Source organism: Felis catus, chromosome E1 (genome assembly GCF_018350175.1).
Source record: "Felis catus isolate Fca126 chromosome E1, F.catus_Fca126_mat1.0, whole genome shotgun sequence".
NCBI lineage: Eukaryota > Metazoa > Chordata > Mammalia > Carnivora > Felidae > Felis > Felis catus.
In genome coordinates, this window is record NC_058381.1 from 4,177,034 (window position 1) to 4,196,434 (window position 19,401).

At 43.7% G+C, this 19,401-nt stretch overlaps 1 protein-coding gene across 1 annotated transcript; it reads left to right on the plus strand.

The window, feature by feature from the left end:
* Positions 1–12,120: 12,120 nt before the first annotated feature.
* Positions 12,121–18,450, plus strand: LOC123381926. Its single transcript, XM_045044625.1, has 2 exons — positions 12,121–12,843; positions 16,028–18,450. Exons 1-2 carry the CDS (start codon positions 12,164–12,166, stop codon positions 16,035–16,037), a joined length of 690 nt encoding a protein of 229 aa, XP_044900560.1. The 5' UTR covers positions 12,121–12,163; the 3' UTR covers positions 16,038–18,450.
* The last annotated feature ends 951 nt before the right edge of the window (positions 18,451–19,401 follow it).

The window sequence follows — 19,401 nt, forward strand, 5'->3', positions numbered from 1 at the left end:
TACTTACGAGGCTCAAGAGTCTGAGCCTGTCCCCACAGACCATTAGTTGACTGTCCGGTTTCCTAGAACTTTATTTTTTCCTTAGTAGCTGTTCTGACAAATATCCTGTCACTTCGTACTGGGAAGCTGCTACGTCTGACCCTAGTAGACCTGGGTCTATACTTAGTCTGTGTTCTAGAAATACTTCCTTTCTGATGGGAACCATTTGTTCAAGACATCCAACTCCTGCAGCCCAGCCACATGGCCCCAGAGGGCCACATGTATACCCGTAGACCCGTGTGGCTGCATTTCAGAAGACATCCAGGTTCTCAAGTGTGAACTGACAAAATCTCTAGCTGGATGTGGAAGACACAGCTGTCCATGCTGTCTTGGGTTCTTCTCGGAGTCTAGGAATCCTGTTTCCTCCGGATCTTTCTCCTGTTTGTGCTCTTTTGTCATGTTGGGCTCCCATGCCCTTCTGAGCCTAGCCTCCCTTCCTTTGTCCTCTAAAGGATTGGGTTGGGACTCAGATGTGCACCCCCAGGCTTCTTCCCTAGAAGACTTCGGCCTTTGGCATACTGTTGGACACCATGAACGAGTCCCAAGTGTTAGCGGTATTCTCCATACTGCACCACGGGCTGGAGATCTTCCCTGGGCACTGGACTTGGGAGGCTTACTAAGAGACAATACGTGGACCCTGGTGGCTATATCTGCCATCCCAGGTCTTTACCAGGGATGCCCAAGGCCCCTTGGTGTCTGCCTTCCATGAGACTGCTTCCCCCTCTGCAGGGACCCGGCAGGAAAGGCTGGACGAACAAGAGTCTGGGAAAGGATTTTGATCTTTCCAGAATGAATCTTCATTTGATGGTTCTGCCTCTAGGAAAATTGGTCTGTTCTTATTTTCTGACAAGTATGCAACATTTCAGAGGGAAATAGGTCTAGTGCTCTCCTTTGGAAGTCACGGTCAATGTGAACTGGACAACGTTTGAGGCATTGACATCTCTGTTGATGGCTTCCTGAAAGCTGTATCAGTCCTCCAAACATCCGCCACCTCCGTCTCCATTTTTCTCCCTGAATGGACAATGGAAGAAAAGGGTCTCCAGTGAGAACCCTACCCTGAAGAAGTTAAAAAGCTGTGTGTAATCACGGCATTTGTGGTGGAAAGCAGTTACTCACACTCACCTCCAAGTCCTGGTCTCCTTGTGGTGCAGAAGAGCCTCTCTTTGGACTGACACTGGCCTGTGGCAAGTCACCCTGAAAAGAACCACACCTAAGTGGTCAGAGAAACATTAGGTGTGAGCAGTGCTGCTGCTTACCTACCCTGCTTTAAACCTGGGTGTGAGAGAATTACAAATGATACCCCAAGATCCCCCACTTCTGGCTTTCTATAGTTAAATTCTGTAATGTCCTCCCTCCCTCTGGATATATATTATTGTGCCATAGATTAAATTTCATTTTCATGACCCTTATGGGTCCCAAATACCCCCAAAGTCATCCTCAGCAAAACTTCATGTCACAGCATGATGACACCACAATAGGGCCTGGGCTGTTGTCCCTTAAGGTTTCTGTGTCCACACTTGTCCTGCAAAGGAGGACCTTAGGATTGGACACAGACATACATGCAGTGGTCAAGGGCCAAGACAGAGGCTCTGTTCACAAGGTGGAGCATGGAAATCAAGAGTAATTCTATTCCTCAGATCGTCGGCACTCCTGTCGGAATTCTCGCTTGGAGAACACAAGACTTTGGGAGAACCAAAGTCCTTGGACTGGACCCAAGGAGTGATTGTGTACAGGGGGTGGCTGTGGTCCGAACAGCCACTCGGGAGCCCCAGGTAGAGCCCCATGGAGCTGAGTTTCTCTTGGCATGTTGGGGGGCCCAACCTGGGGTTCTGTGGACAGACCCTCACCCCTGTCTAAATTTCGGGTCTGAAGGGAAGGCTTTCCAAGGTCCTGGTTGGCCTGGCCCTGGGGTAGCCACATACCTGCCCTAAACACATCCCTGTCATCCCTCTTGCCACGAAGAAGCACCTTGAACTGGACAGGCAAGAACCTGGGAGAGGTTGCCATGAAGTAGCTGAATGACCTTGTGCAGTCATTTCATCTGTCTGGTCTTGACATTGGACCAGATCCTCCCTCAACTCCACCTGGGCCCCGAGTCTTGACATATTGCCTCGCACACACATTGAGAGACCAGACTCTGGAGCCAGACTGCCTGGGGCTCAGAGCCCACCCTGCCACTGTCCAGCTGTTTGAGTTTGGGAAGTTACCTACCCCCCCCCCCCCGTGGCTCTCTTGCCTTGTCTGTGAAGTGGGGATAATAATAAGACCCGATTCAATGGGTTGCTGAGAGTATGAAGTGAGCTAATTCGCAAACATCAATTATCGCTGTTACCAGGACTCTGAGCTGCCAGGAGAGGATTCAAATTCAAGTCAGTGTTGCTTTATGAACTCAAGGTCTTCCAGTTCTTGGTACAAGTTGGCTTAGAGTATCGTAGGGGGACATAGGGTGGATCCCAAGAGAGCTGCTAGTGAGATGCATTCACTGGAAGCCGACTAAATACTTTTGCTGACATATCATTGATTCTGGAGGTTTAAAAACCTTCTGTTCCACTGCCTTAGAAATGGACTAAAGTTGACTCCATTTTTAGAGATCCTGTAACTTCATTTGTCTGCCGTCCAGCCCATTTAGGGGCTGTATTTATTTTTGTCCCTGGCTGAACCCAAGCAGCTCCTACCCAGGAAATGTTCTGAACTGAAACGTTGACAAGTCAACTGGCAGTTCTGTACAAAATACTAAGAGAGATCATTTTGATGTTAACCCACATCCTAGTTTCTCTCAACTGGAACCTGACTCCCCAAAGAAGCCGCATTAATGAGAACCCTTTTACACACACATTGCGGACACTAAATCCAATTAGTTTAAGGCCAAAGTGAACTTACTGGTTCACATACCTGAAAAGTCGAGAGGTAGCATTAACTCCATGCAGGGCTTGGACCCTGTGTCCAGTCTCCAATGATGGTGTCAGGATTTGGTTTTTCTCTATGTGTTGGCTCTACGTTCTTTATCGTTGGCTTCACATCCAAGCAGGGCTCTCCCTCTGGAGTAGCAAAGGATTTCCAGACATAGAGCCCATTTCCTGTAATTCTGGCCACGTCCCAGAACTCTCCCCAGTAGGCTCTATTTGAATGGATTGGCACACAGGGGCCTGGGACATCGCTGTGGCTAGGGCTGTGTCACACATGCTGACAATTCTGCTTATTCTCGAATTCTACCACCGTCCTCCCATTTCTTAGCTCATTGATCTAGGGCCCTCCAATTCAGCCCACCCAGCAGATGAAGAACCCCCATCAGTGTCAAAGTATTGGAGGGGGGAATCAAATTTCAAGAACACTCCACTTGTCATGAAGATGGTCTGAACCATGTGTTAGGCAGTGACGCTTTCTTTTTCCCTCCCCTAGGATGGTAAGTACAGGTGGAGAAGTAGAAACAACCGAAGGCCTTTTTGTAGAGGCTACACGTTCGAATTCAGGATTAGCTATTAATGATGTGGCCTTGTGACAAGTACATTGATGTCTTGGAGCTTTGGTCTGATCATCGGTGTAATGGGAACCCTGCAGTGGCTGGGGTAAGCTCCCACCAGCTCCTAGGAGCCCACCGTTAAATATCCCCTAATGTCACCAGGCATCGCTATGTCGAAATCGGCCATGGGGTGCAATTACTTATAGCATAGAATTCAGCAGATGCTCCAATCAGGGTTTCTACCCCGGAGAGCCAGTGTGCCAGCATATCACTGGAATGATGATACTGTCACTTGTTACTTCATGAGATTATTTAGGGAAACATCTTAAAGCTGGAAAGTCAGTGTTTACAAAGTGGCTATGAGTCTATGCTTTGGAACGAGCCAAACGTGGCCTCAAAACTCTACTACCTTGGGCCACTTGCTTCCTTGGTCTGAGCCACAGCATCATGTGCAGGGATAAGAATACCCATCTTGCTGTGTTGATGTGAGAACTGGATTCATTAACAACAGGCACCAGTAACGTCAGACAAATAACAGTTGTTGACTTTTGCAAGGGATTGAGCATCGTTCTTTTAGAATAGATTAAGAGGTTAACCAGCATAGCTTTTAATAACCTTCTCTGGTTTACATTAAGGGTTTCATAGACTGTCAGAACCAATCACCTACTCTCATGTAAGCTGGTGCCACTTTTTGGATACATTCCAGTCTGGTTGGGTGCCTGGTGCCTCCAGCGAGGCTCTTAGGCAGATCTCTCCTTTCTGGTACTGTACTCAGATGCATCAGAGACTGGAAATCTGCAGGGCTGGGAAATAACCCTTCAGTCTGGTTCTGGTTCTGGGTGTGTAGAGTTCTATGACTTTTGGGGAGAGAGAAGACCCCCTATTTCCCAGCCTCTCTTCTAAGGCTCATTCCCCAAAGGAAGAAATACATATTGGATTGGGTCAGATTCCAAGACACATACTTAATAGAGGGCAAGTTACAGTCTTTCAGAAATTCGCCTGGATCTGTCGCCTTCTTTGGCTTCCAGCCTCCCTGGGTGTAGGCTGACAGGTCTAGCCATCTGGTTCTTCCCCTTCTTCTGAAAGACTTCAGAAGGTAAAGCACTACCACTACACCCACCACCTAACATTTCCTACTGCATGCCAAGGCTCACGTACTCTTTAAACATTCCTGTGATGGAAATGATATCATACCCATTTTGCAGATGTCGAGTCTAAGACATAGTTTAAATACGTAGTTTGGATCCCATTCAACCATTTTTGACCTACCAAAAAGGGCAGTTTCACGGGGTCCAACCTAATGACCAAGGCCACCTGCCGGCTTGTAGGAGAGCTAGAATCTGCTCTCTCTGGAGACAATTTTCCAAGCAAGTGACTGCAGAATTCTAGCAGATGCCACAAAAGATGATGAGGACAAGGAAACATGAAGAGTGATGAATCTCATAATTTATAGTCTTACATCGAGATAAAATTCAGTATGAATTTAAAATATGCTAAAAATTATTTAAAATAAGGATTTTTTTTTTGAAACCGATGTGATATGAACACAGAGAAAAACCTAATAATAAATTGAACGTAAACATTTTGGATCCTCTCAGCAATGTCACACAGTGTCCTTTTGGGGAAGCAGATCAAGCTCCTGACACATTTCTCTCTTTACTTTCCCTGATTGGGGTAGTGATCTGAGTTAAGCCCTCTTAAGGAGTGGCTCTTGATTTTCAATTCGCTTTCAGTGAATAGTCAATGAATCTCAATGTGGCTTCCAGACGAGGAAGGGCTCTGAGGCTGTTTCCAGGCTGGAAGGACCACTCTCAATGAACACTCCCCACTCTGTCATAGAAACTCTCTGCCTTCTTTTGTAATTAAAAAAATATAGGGGCGCCTGGGTGGCTCAGTCGGCTAAGCGTCCGACTTCAGCTCAGGTCATGATCTCACAGTTCATGGGTTCGAGCCCCGCGTCGGGCTCTGTGCTGACAGCTCAGAGCCTAAAGCCTGTTTCAGATTCTGTGTCTCCCTCTCTCTCTGATCCTCCCCCGTTCATGCTCTATCTCTCTCTGTCTCAAAAATAAATAAACGTTAAAAAAATTAAAAAAAAAATACATACGAGCATATGATGGCGTTTTGCCACTTATTTATTTATTTTGAGAGAGATAGAGACAGCACAAGTAGGAGAGGGACAGAGAGAGAGGAGAGAGAGAGAATCCCAAGCAGGTTCCATGCTGTCAGCACAGAGCCTGATGCAGGGCTTGAACTCACAAACTGTGAGATCATGACCTGAGCTGAAATCAAGAGTCAGACACTCAACCTACTGAGCCACCCAGGCACCTGCCAATTCCTTTTTTTATTCAAACTTCCCTTTATTTATTAAATTTATTGAGATATCATTGGCATATGCCATTGTGTAAGTTGAAGGTGTATAATGTGCTGATTTGATACATCTATACGTTGCAATGTGATCGCCATTTGCAGTGTGAGCTAATGCTTCTAGCGTGTCACATGATTATTTTTTTGTAATTTAACTATTTTTTATTTATTTTATTTTATTTTTTTAATGTTTTGTTTATTTTTGAGACAGGGAGATACAGAGCATGAACAGGGGAGAGTCAGAGAGGGGAGACACAGAATCTGAAACAGGCTCCAGGCTCTGAGCTGTCAGCACAGAGCCCGATGCGGAGCTTGAACTCACTGAGAGATCATGACCTGAGCCGAAGTCCACCGCTTAACCAACTGAGCCACCCAGGTGCCCCTATTTTTTATTTTTTAAAATTTACATCCAAATTAGTTAGTATATAGTGAAGCAATGATTTCAGTAGATTCCTGAATGCCCTTTACCCATTTAACCCATACCCCCTCCCGCAACCCCTCCAGCAACCCTCAGTTTGTTCTCCATATTTATGAGTCTCTTTTGTCCCCCTCCCTGTTTTTATATTATTTTTATTTCCCTTTCCTTATGTTCATCTGTTTTGTCTCTTAAAGTCCTCATATGAGTGAAATCATATGATTTTTGTCTTTCTCTGACTAATTTCACTTAGCATAATACCCTCCAGTTTCATCCATGTAGTTGCAAATGGCAAGATTTCATTCTTTTTGATTGCCGAGTAATACTCCATTGTGTGTGTATGTATATATATATATATATATATATATATATATATATATATATATATACCCCATCTTCTTTATCCATTCATTCATCGATGGACATTTGGGCTCTTTCCATACTTTGGCTATTGTTGATAGTGCTGTTATAAACATGGGGGTGCATGTGTCCCTTCAAAACAGCACAACTGTATCCCTTGGATAAATGCCTAGTAGTGCAACTGCTGGGTCGTAGGGTAGTTCTATTTTTAGTTTTCTTGAGGAACCTCCATATTGTTCTCCAGAGTGGCTGCACCAGCTTGCATTGCCATGAACAATGCAAAAGAGATCCTCTTTCTCCGCATCTTCGCCAACATCTGTTGTTGCCTAAGTTGTTAATGTTAGCCATTCTGACAGATATAAGGTGGTATCTCATTGTGGTTTTGATTTGTATTTCCCTGATGATGAGTGATGTTGAGCATTTTCTCATGTGTCGGTTGGCCATCTGGATGTCTTCTTTGGAGAAGTGTCTATTCATGTCTTTTGCCCATTTCTTCACTGGATTATTTGTTTTTTGGGTGTTGAGTTTGATAAGTTCTTTGTAGATTTTGGATACTAACCTTTATCTGACATGTCATTTGCAAATATCTTCTCCCATTCTGTTGGTTGCCTTTTAGTTTTGCTGATTGTTTCCTTCGCTGTGCAGAAGCTTTTTTATTTTGATGAGGTCTCAGTAGTTCATTTTTGCTTTTGTTTCCCTTGCCTCCGGAGACGTGTTGAATAAGAAATTTCTGTGGGCAAGATCAAAGAGGTTTTTGCCTGCTTTCTCCTCGAGGATTTTGATGGCTTCCTGTCTTACATTGAGGTCTTTCATCCATTTTGAGTTTATTTTTGTGTATGATGTAAGAAAGTGGTGCAGGTTCATTCTTCTGCATGTTGCTGTCCAGTTTTCCCAGTACCACTTGCTGAAGAGACTGTCTTTATTCCATTGGATATTCTTTCCTGCTTTGTCAAAGATGAGTTGGCCATACGTTTGTGGGTCCATTTCTGGGTTCTCTGTTCTGTTCCATTGATCTGAGTGTCTGTTCTTGTGCCAGTCCCATACTGTCTTGATGATTACAGCTTTGTAGTATAGCTTGAGGTCTGGGATTGTGATGCCTCCTGCTTTGACTTTCTTTTTCAAGATTACTTTGGCTATTCGGGGTCTTTTCTGGTTCCATACAAATTTTAGGATTATTTGTTCTAGTTCTGTGAAGAATGCTGGTGTTACTTTGATAGGGATTGCATTGAATATGTAGATTGCTTTGGGTAGTACTAACCTTTTAACAATATTTGTTCTTCCTATCCAGGAGCATGGAATCTTTCTCCATTTCTTTGTGTCTTCTTCAATTTCTTTCATAAGCTTTCTATAGTTTTCAGTGTATAGATTTTTCCCCTCTTTGGTTAGATTTATTCCTAAGTATTTTATGGTTTTTGGTGCAACTGGAAATGGGATCGATTCCTTGATTTCTCTTTCTGTTGCTTCATTGTTGGTGTATAGGAATGCAACCGATTTCTGTGCATTGATTTTATATCCTGCAACTTGGATGAATTCATGAATCAGTTCTAGCAGTTTTTTGGTGGAATCTTTTGGGTTTTCCATATAGAATATCATGCTATCTGCGAAGAATGAAAGTTTGACCTCCTCCTGGCCAATTTGGGTGCCTTTTATTTCTTTGTGTTGTCTGATTGCAGAGGCTTAAGTCTTCCAATACTATGTTGAATAACAGTGGCAAGAGTGGACATCCCTGTTTTGTTCCTGACCTTAGGGGGAAAGCTCTCAGTTTTTCCCCATTGAGGATGATATTAGCATTGGGTTGCTCATATATGGCTTTTATCATCTCGAGGTATGATCCTTGTATCCCTACTTTCTTAAAGGTTTTTATCAATAAAGGATGCTGTATTTTGTCAAATACTTTCTCCGCATCTATTGAGAGGATCATATGGTTCTTGTCCTTTCTTTTATTGATGTGATGAATCACGTTAATTGTTTTGCAGATATTGAACCAGCCCTGCATCCCAGGTATAAATCCCACTTGGTCATGGTGAATAATTTTTTTAATGTATTGTTGGATCTGGTTGGCTAATATCTTGTTGAGGATTTTTGCATCCATGTTCATCAGGGAAATTGGTCTATAGTTCTCCTTTTTAGTGGGGTCTCTGTCTGGTTTTGGAATCAGGGTAATGCTGGCTACATAGAAAGAGTTTGGAAGTTATCCTTCCAATCCTATTTTTTGGAACAGTTTCAAGAGAATAGGTGTTAACTCTTCCTATATTTGGTAGAATTCCCCTGGAAAGCCATCTGGCCCTGGACTCTTGTTTTTTTGGCAGATTTTTTATTACTAATTCGATTTCCTTACTGGTTATGGGTCTTTTCAAATTTTCTATTTCTTCCTGTTTCAGTTTTGGTAGTGTATATGTTTCTAGGAATTTGTCCATTTCTTCCAGATTGCCCATTTTATTGGCATATAATTGCTCATAATATTTTCTTATTATTGTTTTTATTTCTGTTGTGTTGGTTGTGATTTCTCCTCTTTCATTCTTGATTTTACTTATTTGGGTCCTTTCCTTTTTCTTCTTGATTAAACTGGCTAGTGGTTTATCAATTTTGTTAATTCTTTCAAAGAACCAGCTTCTGGTTTCATTGATCTGTTCTACTGTTTTTTTGGTTTTGATAGCATTAATTTCTGCTCTAATCTTTATTATTTCCTGTATTCTGCTGGTTCTGGGTCTTGTTTGCTGTGCTTTTTCCAGCTCCTTAAGGTGTGAAGTTAGGTTGTGTATCTGAGATCTTTCTTCCTTCTTTAGGAAGGTCTGGATTGCTATATACTTTCCTCTTATGGCTGCCTTTGCTGCGTCCCAGAGGTTTTGGGTTGTGGTGCTATCATTTTCATTGACGTCCATATACTTTTTAATTTCTTCTTTAACTGCTTGGTTAGTCCATTCATTCTTTAGTAGGATGTTCTTCAGTCTCCAAGTATTTGTTACCTTTCCAAATTTTTTCTTGTGGTTGATTTTGAGTTTCATAGCATTGTGGTCTGAAAATATGTATGGTATGATCTCGATTTTTTGTACTTACTTAGGGCTGATTTGTGTCCCAGTATATGGTCTATTCTGGAGAACGTTCCATGTGTACTGGAGAAGAATGTATATTCTGCTACTTTAGGATGAAATGTTCTGAATGTATCTGTTAAGCCCATCTGGTCCAATGTGTCATTCAAAGCCATTGTTTCCTTGTTGATTTTTTGATTAGATGATCTGTCCATTGTTGTGAGTGGGGTATTGAAGTCTCCTACTATTATGGTATTACTATGGATGAGCTTCTTAATGTTTGTGATTAATTGATTTATATATTTGGGTCCTTCCACATTTGGCGCATAAATGTTTACAATTGTTAGGTCTTCTTGGTCTATAGGCCCCTTGATTATGATATAATGCCCTTCTGCATCTCTTGATACAGTCTTTATTTTAAAGTCAAGATTGTCTGATATAAGTATGGCTACTCTGGCTTTCTTTTGTTGCATGATAGATGGTTCTCCATCCCCTTATTTTCAATCTGTAGGTGTCTTTAGGTCTAAAGTGGGTCTCTTGTAAACAGCATATAGATAGGTCTTGTTTTCTTATCCATTCTGTTACCCTATGTCTTTTGATTGGAGGATTGAGTCCATTGATGTTTAGAGTGAGTACTGAAAGATATGAATTTATTGCCATAATGATGCTTGTAGAGTTGGAGTTTCTGGTGGTGTTCTCTGGTCCTTCCTAATCTTTTGTTGCTTTTGGTATTTATTTATTTATGTGTTTATGTATTTATGTATTTATTTATGTATATATATATATATTTTCATTTTTTCTCCCCTCAGAGAGTCCCCCTTAAAATTTCTTGCAGGGCTGGTTTAGTGGTCACAAATTCCTTTAATTTTTGTTTGTCTGGGAAACTTTTAATCTCTCCTTCTATTTTGAATGACAGCCTTGCTGGATAAAGAATTCTTGGCTGCATATTTTTCTGATTCAGCACATTGAATATATCCTGCCACTCCTTTCTGGCTTGCCAAGTTTCTGTGGATACGTCTGCTTTAAACCTGATCTGTCTTCCCTTGTAGGTTAGGGACTTTTTTCCCTTGCTGCTTTCATGATTCTCTCCTTGCCTGAGTATTTTGTGATTTTGACTATGATATGCCTCGTTGATAGTCGGTTTTTGTTGAATCTAATGGGAATCCTCTGTGCTTCCTGGATTTGATATCTGTGTCTTTCCCCAGGTTAGGAAAGTTTTCCACTATGATTTGCTCACATAACCCTTCTACCCCTATTTCTCTCTCTTCTTCCTCTGGGACCCCTATGATTCTGATGTTGTTCCTTTTTAATGAGTCACTGATTTCTCTAATTCTTAAATCGTGCTCTTTTGCCTTAATCTCCCTCTTTTTTTCTGCTTTGTTATTCTCTATAAATTTGTCTTCTATATCGCTGATTCTCTGTTCTGCCTCCTCATCCATCCGTGCCACCGCTGCATCCATCTGTGATTGCAGCTCAGTTATAGCATTTTTAATTTCATTCTGGCTATTTTTTACTTCTTTAATCTCTGCAGAAAGGGATTCTAATCTATTTTTGACTCCAGCTAGTATTCTTATTATCATGATTCTAAATTCTGGTTCAGACATCTTGCTTGTGTCTGTGTTGGTTAAATCCCTGGCTGTTGTTTCTTCGTGCTCTTTCTTTTGGGGGTGAATTCCTTCGTTTTGTCATTTTGAAGGGAGAAAAGCAATTAATGAGGTAGAAAAATTGAAATTAAAAAAATTAAAATTAACAAAATATTAAAATTAAAAATTAAACACACACACACACAAATCGAATAGATGATGCTAGATCCTAGGTGTGTTTTGGTCTGGGTGTAGAATGTGGTTTGACAGATTAGAGAAACACACACACACACACACACACACACACAAAAGGGGGGGAGAGAAAAAAGGAAATTGAGAATTTGAAAAAAAAACACTAAAGTAGACTAAAATACACAAACGTAGAGAATATAGTAGAAAAAAATTATAGAAAAATATTTTTAATAAAAATTAAAAAGAAATACGATTTTTTCATTTTCTATATTTAAGAAAAAAGAAAAGAAACAAAAAAGAAAAAAGATAAAAAAGAAATCGTTTGAAAATTTGAAAAAGTGAATACACTGTAGTAGACTGAAATAAAATGATGGGAGTAAGAGAGAATTTGAAAAAAATTACATAAAAACAAAATATAGTAATAAAAATTAAAGACAGATATTTTTAATAAAAATTGAAAATAAAAATGAGTTTTTTCTCTTTCTGTATTCAAGAAAAAGAATTGTGAAAGAGAAAAAGAAAAAAGAGAAAAGAAAAAAAATTGAATAGATGAACCTGCTAACGGATTGAAGTAAGACTGAAATTGCTTCGTTTTCCCCTCGGATCAGTCCATGTAGCTCTTTATAGTCCATAGATTAAGCCGCGGTGAGATTTGTGTTCTTGAAGAGGGAAGTTGGCCCAGTTGGGCGGGGCTCGGTGTAACGGCTCCGCTCTCCCCTAGATGGCGCTGCTAGCCTACCGGGGTGGATGGTTGCGGTGCTCATCGGTGCGCACGCGCATGCGCGGGAGCGGTGAAAAACGACGCCACCCAGCCACCCAGTCTGTTCTCCCGGCAGCAGTCGCGCACCGGTCCTCCGTCTTCAGCTCTCCTCCACTCCCCGCTTTTCCTCTCTCTGTGACCAGGCCCCCGGCAGTACCTCTCTCCCTAGTTTTGTCTCAGACGTGGCTGTTTTCCCCGGCCCCTTGCTTCCGAAGGACTGCGGCTTTCACCCGCTCCGCCCCTCTGCCGGAGGGTCTCACTGATCTATGGCCGAACGAGCAATGGTCGAGTGTCGGCTGCACCCAGGAACGCCCGCTGGACTCTGTTGTCACCAGTGCCCCGAGACTGCAGCCAGGGGCCAGCCCACCTCCCAAAAAGATCGCGAGACGGTGTGGCCTCAGCGTTTCAGGGACCGTGGAAAATCGCAACACACATCTGGCACCAGGCTTCGCCCCCCAACCACCTTGCCCCAGCACCAGAGAATGTAGCCGCCTTCCGGGATCTGCCGGGACCAGGTGGCTTCAACAGTCTCTACCAAACGTCCTTCCAGCAGTGGAACCGCTTTTCCCCGTGTGGCCAGAGAACCTCCCGGTCCCCACTCTGTTCCCGGGGATTCGCCCTTCCCAGCAGAGCACCGCCAGGTAGGGAGCTGCAGAGTTGCAGCCTTTGCGCTTCCCTTGTTTACAGTCTTAATGGAATTGAAACCCTCTCCTTTCTCCTTTCTCCCTTTTTAGTTTCGTCCCTGCGGCTGTTTCCAATTTTCCACTTTCTCTCCAGCTGCTTTTGGGGAGGGGTGCTTTTCCCGCCTTCTCCCCCCCCCCCCCCTCCCCAGTCTCCATCCTCTCTCCGACCGCAAAAGAGGTTCCCTACCTTCCACGGCTTCTTGCTCCCCAAATTCACCTCTCCGCGCCACATACGTGCTGAATTCTGTGGCTCAGGTTGTGAAGATGGTTGTGTTAATCCTCCCATCAGTTTTCTAGGTGTGTAGGATGGTTTAGTGTTGGTCTGGCTGTATTTCACGGACGCGAGGCACAAAAAACTTCCATGCTGTTCCGCCATCTTGGCTCCTCCCCGCATGATTATTTCTGTTCGTGGTGGTGACAACTAAAACCTAGACTCTTAGCAGCTTTGGAGTATGGCCATCTATAATCACTATGCTGTGTGTTAGATACCCTGGACTTATCTGCTAGTTACAAGTTTGTACTTTTGTACTCGTGTTCTCTTTTAATGAAAGTGTTTGGAGCTTTTGGGGCACCTGGGTGGTTCAGTCGGTTGGGAGTCCAACTTGGGCTCAGGTCATGACCTCGTGGTCCGTGAGTTTGAGCCCCGCGTGGGGCTCTGTGCTGACCTCTCAGAGCCCAGAGCCTGCTTCGCATTCTGTGTTTCCCTCTCTCTCTGCCCCTCCCCTGCTCATGCTCTGTCTCTCTCTCTTGCAAAAATAAACATTAAAAAAAAGAGAGAGAGAGATTCTTGCAACTAGAGGGGTCTTTCTAGCTCTGGTAATTCTTTGCACTGGAAAGTGGTTCTGGAGCCAGACTTTCTGGAGTCAATGACCCGATCCGTTATTTACTAGATTTGCAATTTGGGCACATTCCTCCTCTGTCGAAGGAGGTTAGGGGCAGAACCCACCTCGCTGAGTTCTTGTAAGGGTCATATATGTATTTGAAATATTCACGATGGCTCCTCGCACATAAAAAATGCTCAATCGGTGTTTGTTTTTTATCATGTCTATTACCTTCTCATCGAGGTGGGCTTTGTAAGGGAAGGGAACAGGACGAAGGGAACAGGGAAGGGAACAGGACGAAGGAAGTCGTTCACCTGCGAACAGGTCATGAGTGGAGAAGGTTCTGTTGTGGTGAGGACACAGGAAGCATTTGATTTTCCCTTAAAATCGAGAGAGCTCTACTCTTCAGCTCTGGTATATTTCCCCCATCAGGAGCCTGGGTCTCCAGTGAGACATTTTCTTTGCCTTCCTCCGCTTCGTCCCCGATATTGTCACCGTGCGTGTCAGTCAGTGTCCGATCGGGAGACAGACACCACATGGGAATTTGGGCAAGTTTAATATAAAGAAGCATATACTCTGTTAACTAGAACATGATTGCAGGAACTGGCTGGCCCGTGAGGAGTAGAGAACAGGACTTTCAGTTACCAGAAGCAGCCCCCACCCCCAGGACGAAGGTAGAGCATTCAAGCAAGAGCCCCCACCTCCCTAGGGCTGAGGCACGTGCCTAGATGGAGCACCAGGGTGGCCCAGGGAAGGGTGGAGGTGTTGTCCGTGTAGTGATGCACTGGCAACATTTTCGGGGCGCCTGCCCTCGAGGGTTGGGGAGAGCTGTCCTCGGGAGCTGTCCCCCAGGAGCACACCCGTGCAGTCCCCCGGAGGGGAGGCTGGGGAAGGCGCCGGCTGCTGGGTGCTGCTGGCTACCACCCATACTGGGCACGAGGAAGTCATTCTTCCAGTCCAGCCCGCCATGTTGCCTGGGAGTTGGCCCCGGAACTGCCAGGCACAGAAACATTTTGCTCACGTCCACAGAGGTGGGGGTAGGACATTTTATTTTATTTTAAAGTTTATTTATTTCGAGAGGGAGAGAGTGCACACATGGGGAAGGGGCAGAGAGAGAAGGAGAGAGAGAGAGAATCTCAAGCAGGCTCTGCACTGACAGCACAGACCTGGACGCGGGGCTCGAACCCACAAACTTGAGATCGTGGCCTGAGCCACAATCAAGAGCCGGAGGCTTAACAGACTGAGCCACGCAGGCGCCCCAGGGGCAGAATATGTTAAACTTTAATTTGCAAATCCGCCATGTGGTTTTGTAAAGACAAAAGCAGGTAGGATCACCTCTTAGCATTTTCTTATAGGTAAATGTAGAGTCTCGAGGGGCTTTGTACTATTTGATCATAAAGGAACAAGAAACCATTGGGAACAGACAAAAAAGAGCCCTAAGTTGCAAGTAATACAACCAGGGTGGGCAGGGCAAAGACCCACATTTTGGAAGCCACCCCTCCTCCCTCCACCTCCCCGGTTCCCAAACACAGAGTGTCTCTGGCATGGCCCCTGACCTTTGACCGTCTCTCTTCCTGGAACGTACTTTTCCCTTTCCTCCTGGCAAATTCCCACACACCCTTCCAGTCTCCATTCACCCATCACCTCACCTGGGAAGCCCTCCTGAAACCCCGGCCGGCAGCGTGGCACCTCTTTTTCTGGAGCTGCCGCTGAGTCAATCCCAGGCGGCCGGGGAAGAGAGAGCACCCCCTCCCACCCTGCAGAGGCCAGCCTGAGTTCTCTGCACGCCCAAGGCTTCCAGTCTCTTTTCACTTTCCGGGCGGTGAGAACGGCCCTACAGCACAACACCTGCACTGGATCCCACTGGGGACCGAGCTCCCTGCCGCCTCCACCTGGGCTGCAAGGAGGCTGAGCGCAGCTGTGGGCTACTTTGAAAAATCCAGAAGCACGTTCCAGGCGATGGAAACCTTTCTATGGTCCCTGACATGCCAAATGGAGCCAGTTCTCAGGCTTAAAGTGGTGTCTTGGAAAAGGGCACATGGCCTTGGGAAAACCTGTCTCTTCCTATACAGTCGGTTGATATATGTGTCTCTACACCCGGCCACATACAGTCAGAACATCCTGGGATGCTTTCCTGACTTGAGCTAGGGCTGGGCACTTTTCATCAATATGGGCTACCTTCTCACAATACCGTGGGAAACATACTTATTTGATTTGTACGGAGAGGCAATGTGTTATTTGGGGAGGGGGAGAATCTTAGATTTGAAATCGGAGGGGCTAGGTGAGACGCTTTCTGGTTATGTGACTTTTGACCTCTTTAGGTGGTTCTAAAGGATTTCATGTCCTCGCTGGTTGTTTCGCTTACCTGAGATCCTTGCACAAGAGCGTGGCGGGACCTCATGTAACAGCCCCACTGTCCTTTGGAGCCAGAGTGTTCTACGGGCAACCATATCGAAACACAACGCTCATGCACTTTGACAAAGATAAGTGAATTAAATGTACTTTTCATAAAGAAAACACCAAATAAGCAAGGGTTGGATGGTGACTGGGTATCTTAACCAGAGCCTCGTCTTAGTGGGTTTAGCTGGACGGCCCCTCTCAGCTTACTCCTCAGCAGAGTAAGAATAGATGAGCATTTCATCCTCTGCAGAAGGGCAGCTGGGCATTTTGGGGATTGATCTTATTGATGATGGCTGAGGTCCAAGGTACGCACTCACCTAATAACTCACTTCAAGCATTTGTTTGTTTGTTTGTTTGTTTTTTAGAGGATTGACTAAGCCTTTCTCAGGATGTAAGAACTGTTTTGAGCTAGTTACTTAAGCAAGTTTCACATGATTAGAGGATTATCTGTCACCTGCCCGTTTATCTGTCTCTTTTGTTTACAATGATTTCCAAATGTGAGTTTTAAAAAATACAGTGAAAGTCGGATGCATCACCTCCCTACAACAGAATGAGTTATTTTCCCTTGACTACGCATTGTCTTCATTCCCCATGAAAATAGGCTCTCCCTTAAGACACCCTTTAAACTACCTGGGCGCGTCTCCACAACACAAGAATACAGTCAGAAAGGAGAAAATGCAAACTTAACCAGTTCCTTATTTTGCATGGAACTGAGTAATTGGCTGGTTCAGTAGTGGGTGTCCGTGAAGTGTATTTGCCGTTTGTGTGTCATTCTTCAAGTGTCCATCTGCTTGCTTTGGATGTGGCTGTCCAGGGATGGTGTGGGTTTGCACACTTGTGCTCTCAGCAGATGTGATCGTCTTCAAACCAAGGGGCAATAATGGTGGGTGTTGGTGAACTTAAAGAGCAACACACAGGGCATAGTCTTGTAACACCCTGGAGGGTGACAGGACCTACGTCAGGGAGCTAGTTAGGGCCATAATTCGGACGAGGGAACAAGAATTAAGTGATCTCCTGTAGTCCCCTGTAGCAATAACTCAACAACCCCACCAACAGGGTTTGGGACATCTAGTTCAGTGGCCTTTCCACAATGTGTGTGAAAGTCTTCCCAAAAGTGTAGGGTTGTGTGTCAATGTAAGATGCAAATACCCTGCATCAAAACGGTCTCTGAACTGTATTTGTGGTACAAAGCAATTGTCCGACAAATGACACAACAGAAAATTCTAGCCATGGGAAGCTGGGTTCAAAAGGATTGATTTTGGTGCACTCAAGCCCTTCTCCCTTATGGTCATTTGGTCGACTGTGTGGTCTTTGACTTTCCAGGGGAGATCAGAGATAAGGGTGCCCAGAGGGGGCACTGAGGGTTAGAATTGTATCCTTTCTCTTTCCAGAATCAGAAGACCGATCACAGGAATAGCCCTCCATCAGAACCTCCTTGGCCCACTAGCTCCCTTCACCACTTGGTCATCTTTGGGGGCTACCTGAGGCCATGTCAGGTCTTAACTTGTTGTGATGCTCCATAGGAGGAAGGCGAGATGCCTGGATAGAGGGAAGGAACATACAAAACTTTCCTGTCCAGTGCATATTGGAAGAAAGGCTAATTAAATATTTGCAGTAACCCTTATTGATTCCATGTTATTCCAACAATTTATTTTCTTGTCCAAATCTCTTCTCTTAGTAGCCTACTTGTCAGTCAACGACCTCGAACTCAAAGGAGTTATAAATGGGTGGTAAGAAGACCATTGGGGGAAATAATGGCCAAATAGTGTTTTAATATGGTTTTCCTCTAATTCATCTTCAAAAACTTGCTGAGGTACAATGGATAGCAAGCAAAAATCAAAATAACTGTTTTCAAAAATGGAAGTAATAGAAGAACTAGGAGAAAATACAGTGATGAGCATCTGGGGAAGTCTAACAGAAAAAGCAAAGGAGGAAGAAATACCATAGGGAAAAGACAAATATTTGATTATACACAGATTTTAAACTTTCTTTACATGAGAAGAAAGTGGGAAAAAAAAATTGGGAGATACCTATAAAGCTCTCTACCTCTATCTCTCTACATATATAGATGAACGCAACATTTAATATGTGAAATGCAGTTTTATAAATAATAGGAAAATAGTAAAACAGGGAAGGGCAGGAACAAAAAGTACATAAAATAAATGGAATTGGCCACAAACACAAAAATGTTTGAAGCAAGTGGTATATTCCCAACTGGCAAAGATAAAAAGCAATCGAATGACCTTGGTTGTACATAAGTGTTGAATCACTGTATTGTACACCTGACACTAACATTACACGGTATGTTACCTATCTGGAATTTAAATAAAAACTTAAAAAATGACTTTGGGGAAAGTTAAGAAAAGACAGATTATGACCAGAATTTTGACACATTTACTGCTGGGAGTGAAAATTGACCGAGCTTCTTTATAAAATTGTATGATGTGACAAAAGTCTTTAAAATATTTGTGGCCTATGGGGCACCTGGGTGGCTCAGTTCGTTAAGCATCGGACTCTTAATTTTGGCTCAGGTTATGATCTCGCTGTTTGTGGGGTTGAGCCCCGCATGGGGCTCTGTAAGAACAGCTTGGGATTCTTTCTCTCTCCCTCTCTGCCTCTCTGTCTCTCTCTCAAAATAAATGTTTAAAAATAAAATAAAGTAAACTATAAAATAAAATAAAATAAAATAAAAAATAAAATAAAATAAACAAAATATTTGTGGCTGAGCATTTACACTTCTAGGAATTGTTCCAGATCAGAGATGGGCTAATCCCTGGGAAAATGTTTATGATATATACTTTCAGGCGAATAAGATGGTTGACAAAATTATATGTATAATATGATTTCAATTATTATTAAAATGTAAATATTTTAAAGACCAGACTGGACAGATTTACTAAAAAATGTTATCAATGGCTAGATATGGATAGGTTTGGGGGGGATTTTTATTTTTTATGCTTTCTTTTTAAAAATTTTAAAAAATGTTTATTTATTTTTGAGAGGGAGACACAGAGCGCATGTAGGGAAGAGGCAGAGAGAGAGAGTCACAGAATCCAAAGCAGGCTCTAGGCTCTGAGCTGTCAGCACAGAGCCCAACACGGGGCTTGAATCCCAGACTGTGGACTCTGAGATCATGACCTGAGCGGAAGTCGGACACTTAACTGACTGAGCCACCCGGGCACCCCTATTATTTATGCTTTCCAGTTTTTGTAAGTTTATTTATTTATTTTGAGAGAGAAAGAGTGGGGGAGGAGGAGAGAGAGAGAATCCCAAGCAGTCTCTGTGCTCTCAGTGC

Bases quoted from the DNA above. Each gene is read 5' to 3' on its own strand.
- LOC123381926 (XM_045044625.1), top strand. From the start codon at position 12,164: ATGGCGCTGCTAGCCTACCGGGGTGGATGGTTGCGGTGCTCATCGGTG.